The 8153-nt window shown below is 37.7% G+C and overlaps 1 protein-coding gene across 2 annotated transcripts; it reads left to right on the forward strand.

Moving 5' to 3' along the window:
- The first annotated feature begins 1290 nt into the window (after positions 1–1290).
- On the forward strand, positions 1291–5046 carry LOC147869281 (mitochondrial import inner membrane translocase subunit TIM14-1-like). Of its 2 annotated transcripts, none has more exons than XM_087328038.1 (4): positions 1291–1392; positions 1953–2131; positions 2686–2857; positions 3578–3728. In XM_087328038.1, exons 1-3 carry the CDS (start codon positions 1390–1392, stop codon positions 2840–2842), a joined length of 339 nt encoding a protein of 112 aa, XP_087184164.1. In that variant the 5' UTR covers positions 1291–1389; the 3' UTR covers positions 2843–2857; positions 3578–3728. The 2 variants fall into 2 exon arrangements, with proteins under 2 accessions (XP_087184164.1, XP_087184156.1); XM_087328030.1 differs by lacking the exon at positions 3578–3728 and adding an exon at positions 4663–5046 and having other exon boundaries at positions 1293–1392.
- Positions 5047–8153: the final 3107 nt, after the last annotated feature.

Below are 8153 nucleotides of genomic sequence, written 5' to 3' on the forward strand. Positions count from 1 at the left end.
TAGCCCCAACCACAATCAGGTGCTTTCAACAAAACTAGGTTGGGCATTTGAGCAGCCATTGCCCACCAATGCTCACTTTGCTGATCAAACATATATGGGTAAGTTTTGATCAAACATATAAGGCAACTTGGCTAGTAGGGACACTTGCGGGACACTCCAAATACAAAGAACTTTCCCACATGGCCATTAACTTGACCATAATGACCATTGGTGAGAATGGTTGCAAGACAATGGAGAACATCATGGTAGACTCTCGTGAGAGCAACCACTCCATGAGATATGTTCAATTGTGTTCAATGATATTTGGCTCACCCTCCAAATTAGTGAAATGAAGCTATCTTTTAATCTATCGTTTTGTTTCCATGGCTTGTTGAACCAACTTATGGATGTCATTAAAAACTTAGGTGTCTTGAGATTGAGAAAGGATCCTAACAACTAGGTAATTAATTGCATGAGAATGTTGTGCTACATCATTCTTGCTAGTTTGTTACAATGGCAAACATGGAGGATAATACTTTCTACTTTTACAAGAATTGCAACAATATGATTGCTTAGTTTCAAGAGTATAAAACCTATCCTCGGTCAAATTGGAGGCTCCTTAAAAGTAAAACGTAAGATTAAAGACATAATTAAGGTTTTTCGATTATTGACATGTGTTTTGTTCCATATCGGGATGAGGAAGAGGAAGGATCCAATGCAATTCCAATAGAGTAAACCACAAGGTCTCATACGCAATGGGAGTTTGCTTGTTTGCGTCACCACGGTGTATTCATCCACATTCAAAATTTCAATCCTCGTCCATACTGACATCCACCACCATGGGAGCTTGCTTACTTTGTGTTACACATACAACGTGCATCCACCCACGTGTGTGTGTGTGTGTACAACATACGCGATCTGATCCTTTTGTATACATATCAACATAGGGATTCTGTAGGCGCAAAAAAGATGTGGCACGACGATGCATGTATGTGTGGCTAGGGATGGGGCATAATATTTTGTGGCGTCCGCCCCCATTTGACTTGGCCGGCCGGCCGGCCAACCGAAGAGTAAAGCACCTTACCCTTCATCATCTTCTTCTTCTTCTTCTTCCGACGGCCAAGAGGAAGAAGAAGAAGAAGAAGAAGAAGACGGCGGCCGGTGTGTGTGTGAGGAAGGAAGGATCCGATGGAAACATCCAGAGTCTTCTAGAAAGACAAAGGAGTAAAGCAGATAGAGGCAGGAGAAAAACGCGAAGACTTGCCGAAAGCAGAGATTTTTAGGGTTCCGTCGTTCCCGTTCTTACTCTGTGTTTCTTTCTGTGCTCTCTCTCTCTCTCTCTCTCTCCCTATCGCGCGCGGATCATCCCAGAACCTCTCCTCTCTCTCTCTCTCTCTCTCGCTCGCTCACATGGTATGCGTTTCTCGTCGAACTTAGATGATTTTCAATGGTGTCTTCTCTTTATCTTTAGGATCTCCGTATAGAGAAGGCAGATATGAAAGTTTTGACACAGACGGATTCCTTTAATCTTCTATCTCATCTGAAACCATCCGATTGTGCTTTAGGTGTCGACGAACAATACATGGCCGTTTTTTTCTATGCTCTGAGCATCCTCTCACAAAAAACTTTGGGAGGGGGTTCGGTCTTGTTCTAGCTGTGTTTTAGTTTTTGATGAAAGAAAAACACCCCCCCCCCCCCCCGTGTTTCTCCAACTGTTTCATAAATCAGAAGGTGGGGCTTGGGGGTGTAATGATTTACCCACCCAGGGCCTTGTGAGTACTGAATACTGTTAGATTCTGAAAGGGATTTCGGTTTTCAATTGCGTATGTAGCTTAGGTTTTTGAGTTCCTGCGGAAGGCGAGTAGTTTGATTGATCTCTGACCGTGTTTGGAGTGTGTTTCTAACCACTCGTGTGACTTGAGTTTCAGAGTTTTATGTGCTTATTTTTTCTTTTTCCGGGTTTCTGGCAACAGGCGACACCATTAATCGCTGGAGTGGCCGTTGCAGCAGCGGCATTAGCAGGAAAGTATGGCATTGAGGCCTGGCATGCGTTCAAGGCGAGGCCCCGTGTCCCTCGGATGAGGAAGTTCTATGAAGGCGGATTCCAACCTGTCATGACACGCAGAGAGGCCGCCCTCATCCTTGGCGTCAGGTAGGCGTTTTTGTTGTTGTCTGCACCTAAAAACAATTGATAAATAGCTCCCTTTTCTTCATTCTTTTCTTATAGCGAGGGCGAAGGCTTCATATGACTATAATCAGCATGACGTATATTTTATTTAGTATCTTATTCTATGCTTGAACATCCATCAATTCGGTCTTTGAGATAATTACGTTTGGCCTCATTTTATGTAATTCAAGAAAAGAGAGTGTGTGTGTGTTTGTGTGTGCATTGATCATTCTGATATTCAAAGCTTGAGCACAATATGACCTGAAGGTGATTGCATGTGAATTTCAAATTTTGATTTTGTCATTATATTTTGAAATATTCTATTTTATGCTTAAATTTTAATAGATTGAATGCGTGAGGAGAGTTTCTATCTGTTTTAATTATAACATAGTGATCATGTTTTCATCTGCATCAAATGTGGTGATTCCTATATGAACAGTTAATTGTCTCTTGGCACTAAAGATGCTCACATCTGTTGAAAATACTGTGACAAAAGAAGTTAACCTCATCTAGCTGATAAGTTCTGGTTTCGTTTGCAGGGAAAGTGCAGCACAAGAGAAGATTAGAGAAGCGCATAGGAGAGTAATGCTTGCAAATCATCCAGATGCTGGTGGAAGTGACCACTTAGCGTCCAAAATCAATGAAGCAACGGACCTCCTGCTTGGAAAGACCAAGGGAAGTGCATCTGCTTTTTGATATTACTGTATATGGGTAAGTGATTACCAGGGAACATACCCTCTCTTAATGATGAACGTGTCAAGATTGGAATCATCCTCAATTGTTCATTTTGTATTATCGTACATTTGCAATATTCCTGTGCTGTTTGGAGTACTTGTTTCCATTTCTATGATTTTCTATCAATGAGGTTTTTTAGCAGAAGATGAGTTTATTAAGTGATTCTTCTACATCCTTTTTCCTGTTATTAAACTTCTAGTAAAGAAAAACTGACTGGAAAGTCCATCAAATTAGTCGACTCCACAGGTTATGTTAGGGTAGTAGAATGTGTGACAATAAGATACATGTAATCAGCGTTTGAAGGTCTATCTGTTTGTCCTCCTAATGTTGAGCATGTGAGTCTTATAGCAGTTAAAGACTCGAATGAGTAGCCATAAACTTGACTCGTATGCTTATCTTTTAAATTAACCTGATAAGTTTTATGTCAGCTCTTTGAGTAACAATGTATTATATTTATGATGAAGCTCTAAAGCCTTAATTAATTCTCTTTTGCAAATGTTCGTATTTTTAGTGGTATTACATTTATGATGAAATGGTATGGTCAACCCTAAACCCTGTTATTCAAATAAAATGGAACCATATTAAGTCTTCTTTTGCGGCTTTTCCATACTCCTTTCTGAACTGTGTTTGAAAGGTTATTCATAATTGACGATTTCTATGAATCCTCTCTATGAACCAGTCCTAATTGTGCTGTAGGAAACCAATTCAAAGAGCTGAAAAATCAGATGTAAGGTAATCAACTCACATATCGAAAGCCATGCATATTCCAGGATTAAAAACAAATGATTTTCTGGTCCATCCTTTTGTAATATGCATTGTCTAAATTCTTATTGAACATGGTATGCACCTCCCCTTTCTAACAATGAAGTTCCAGCCCACCCTTTCATAATAAGCCTTGTCGAAATTCTTGTTGAGCTTGGTATGCACCTGCACTCACCCTTCTCTTTCTATTCCATTCTAATCTTGTGAGGGCATTCATCTAATTTTCGAATTCGTCATGTCTTCTTTTGGTTTCAAAGTTATTGGAAAAGCATTCCTCAATCAGGGCTGAGAATTTAGTAAGAAATGCTTAAAAGAATAATCACGCGGTGATTGTATAGTTTGGCTAATTAGGGCTTTAGCAAGTCCAAAATTAATCTGTCTTGGTAAGATTTTCTATTCCTGACTTGGTTAATAGTTTCCATGTAATATTTTCCTATTCTCTCTACTGCCTCTCTTTGGATCCTGCATGTCAACGAATCATTATTTTTCTTTTCTACTAGTGCAAAGCATGCATAATGACTGATCCATGCATAGTTTGTCTTTAATTCACTGGTCTATGCTTGCAAGTCACTGTGTTCATGTTCTTCGTTTTCCTTGTGAAGGGGTCATAAAAATTTCTAATACCAAGGTTTTCATTTGCTGGTTGAAATCTTTTTCTTTTGCTTCAGAGTTGTTAGAAAAGCGTTTACTATAGTACAGAGTCATTTGATGAAATAATGACAATTTAGGTCATTTGGGAAAATAACTAAAAGCCTCTTAAATTCTCAGGTTCCTCTCTTACATTCTGGTCATGGTTTTGTATTTCTTCTTTTCATTTTGGAGTTGCTGCTATTGAAACAAACAGTCATTGTGGTTGGCCCATGTTTCTCTTTGCGTAATAACTGTTAGTTAGGTGCTTTGTTGTGGCTTCTAAAATTTTCTGATACTGTTACATTTGCGGATTATTTTTTCTGGATTTAATTTACCTATGGATCATGAGTTTAATTTATTTTTGCATCTGAACATGGTTCATGTGGCAGGTAACAGCTGCGAATAAACAAGGAAAATGCTTGATATTACTAAATCGATAATCTCACTTTTTGGATTTGTGCAACAGCATCAGTCTACCACCATACTGTAACTTTTGGTGATGATCATGGTGCTGGAATTGGTATTCGAATGTGCTGTTTATGATAAAATGTGGGTATTTATGGTTGTGCACAACCCTGAGACTTCTGAACAATCAGAATCATTGTATAATTGGTGTTTTTGTTTTGTTTTATATTGCATCATTGCATTAAAGAAGTGGCACATTTGCACGTGGAAAAGAGAAATTTTGTATATGAACCTAATGCTTTTTGCAATCCAAATAAGCACTGTAACTACATGAAAGTTCAGGAATGTTACTAACGAATTTGTTTCTTTAGACTTCGATTTTTCATGTTTTCATGGGCTATGAGTATGAAAAAGGAGTAATGACGTACATATGAAGAGCTAGAGACAATAAGCATTTGTCATAGTAAAAACAAAAGGTTAACCCACATAATATTTCAAAAAAAGTGGAAACTAAACACGAACAATGTTAACCCACAAGATATCATAGAGCATGATATTCATTGATCATTATTATGTTATTGTGGTCTATCCAATTATTTTATTTGTCATGCATTTATTAAGTTTTGACTATTTTATTTGTCATACCTTGAAGCGTAAGGGACAAAAGCATTTTCAGCATTTAGTGCATTTAAAAATCATGCAAAAACCCAAATAAATCATACAATCCAAATCATTCATAGTGATAATGGAGGAGAGTTTGCCTAATAAGAGTGGGGAAAGCTTTGCCAACAATAGAGAATCCTTCATAAAAAATCAGTGCTGTACACCCCTCAACAAAATGGGGCTGTTGAGAGGAAGAATTAGACACTCCTTCATGATCCAAATGCTAGCGATGCTAACAAAACCCCTCCTGAAGTTATACCATTCACAATATGGTATGTCCGATCTCTTGGTGTGTCAGATTGTAAAGTCTTTGTAGTGGAGCATGCCTATAGACATTCAAAAAACAGGTCAAATCTAGAAAATCATTGCATCAAACAGAGATTTATTGGATACAGAGACCTCTATCAAGTAAAATTGCCTCCCTTAGTTAGTTAAACATTGTATTTAATCGATCTTTTAAATTTGATGAAGAGTTTGGATGATTAGAGTCCTAATCCTTGGTATACAATATTAGAAGAAGACTACAAAGGAAAACTTTGAAATAAGCAAAAACTTATAGAATCTTGGCATGAAGAAGTCAACTAAAAAAGAACACAATAGAACCTCGATGAGAAAGAGCAATTGTGTAGAATAACTCATGAAGGACCAAAATCCACCATTAGAACACGTACTAGAAATTGTCAAGCAAAATTAGCACCATTAGACTATATGACAAACATGTTACATACAAAGGGGTGTGTGGTGGGCAAGGGCACCAATAGCAAGACCAAGGGATACAATAGAAATTGTTAACAAATTCATCACGAAGACACCTTACTAAAGTTGCTAACTAGGTCAAATCAAATGCATTCCCAAATGGGAGGATCTCTATGGAGGAGCTTGGAAGATATGGAAAGAAAGGGACGAGCCCAACTCAGGCACTACAAGGAGCTACAAAAAATTCATTTACATCATCATGGACCCATCAAGCGCTGGAAGGTGCAATCAAGTTCACTACACCATCATCGACTAGTGTGGCTTCTGGGATAAGCGAGGAAGCTACATGCAACAAGGAGTGAGCCCAAGTTCCCAACACAATGGCTACACTGACATACCAACACAATAAAAAGATAGAAGGGAAGGAGGCATACCTAATACAACCACCAGCATAATGGACGGTCTCTCCAACTGCCCTACAATCAGATGTTGACTCCAGATTAGATGATTGAAGAAGAGGAACATTGCACACACAACTCAAGAGGAGTAGATGAGGGAGGGGTTAGAACACAATTCAAAAAGGGGCAAGAAAAAAGTATACAAACTATTGATTGAGTGACAACATCACGAAAGACCTCTAAAAACATTTTGTTGTTGAAGTTGAATCTAACATATCAAGGCATTTTGTAGTACCACATGGAAAGATGGAGGGGATATTGCAACTATTATTGATCTCAAGCAAGCATTTCAAAGCACGGATAAAATGCTATCAAGAGTTTTCTTGGAATACATGTACAAAGGTATTAGAGCATAGGGATACTATCACTACCCCTAGCAAGTATGTGGATAACATATTGGATAAATTTGATCTCAAGCAAGCATTTCAAAGCACGGATAAAATGCTATCAAGCGTTTTCTTGGAATACATGTACAAAGGTATTAGAGCATAGGGATACTATCACTACCCCTAGCAGGTATGTGGATAACATATTGGATAAATTTGACATGAAAAAATGTTCTCCGATATCTACACCACTCACAGTACCATGTAAACTATTATCTGCGGACTCTCCTCAAAACAATGAAGAAGCATGTTTAATGAAGAATATTCCCTATTGTCAAGTATTAGGAAGCCTCGGTACTTGTGAGTTGCACAAGACTGAACTCATCATTTTCAATTGGTTTTCTCTCCAAATTTGTGGAAAGATGAGGCATTAATCTTTGGGATGCACTCAAACGACTACTATGATACTTAAAGTGCACACAAAATATGGTATTCACTTACAATACATACTTTAGGATAAAAAACTCCAAAATACAAGCATGGCTATCAACTCCACAACAAGGATGGACTGATGTAGATTGGGGAGGATACATTGTTTCCTCACTTATTTACTTTTGCATGTGGTAAAATCACATGGCGCATGAAAAGCAAGCTACTATCACCCTCTCCTTCACAAAAGCATGTATCACATCCACAATTCAAGAATTGGATATTTTACAAATTTTCAAATTCAAACTATGGTGTGACAATCTATCATGTGTGAAAATCATCAAGAACTGAAAAATTACCGATCTAAATAAGCATATTTGAGCTCGGTATCACTTCATGATAGAACTTGTCGAAGCTCATAACCTCGACATCAACTATACCCCTACCCACAATATGTGGACCGACTTCTTAACCAAACCAATTCAAAGTATTAAACATTGGAACTATTGCAAGTATATTGGGTTGAGACTCTGTCACGAATCAACGGTATTATCTTTAAAAAGGGAGGAGTTTTGAAACTAACTACAATAAAATAAAAAATAGTTTAGCTAATTAAAATTATTAGTATCTAAAAAATAGATGTGATTGTTACAATTGTAACAATCACATTTTGATATGTATTTAAAGGATAGAGCACCACACATTTCTATGTGAGTACATCTGATCACATATTTACAAGTTCATATTTTAGTTCCAATATCCATTTAGTACTTTCTTACATCTTGTGTTCATCTCCTTCCAAGTTATAATCGCTGCAAATTCAAGTACCTACCTAATTAACTATTAAGTGCTTAAGAGTAATGGTGAGCTTGGTTGTATTCTTGACGATCTCAATGAATCCTA

Source organism: Azolla caroliniana, unplaced genomic scaffold (assembly GCF_043228905.1).
Source record: "Azolla caroliniana isolate FFs.n. ecotype wild unplaced genomic scaffold, voAzoCaro1.0.p SCAF_1, whole genome shotgun sequence".
Classification (NCBI taxonomy): Eukaryota; Viridiplantae; Streptophyta; class Polypodiopsida; order Salviniales; family Salviniaceae; genus Azolla; species Azolla caroliniana.

Bases quoted from the DNA above. Each gene is read 5' to 3' on its own strand.
- LOC147869281 (XM_087328038.1), top strand. The intron at 2,132-2,685 runs GTAGGCGTTTTT...TTTCGTTTGCAG, and splicing joins GCCCTCATCCTTGGCGTCAG to GGAAAGTGCAGCACAAGAGA.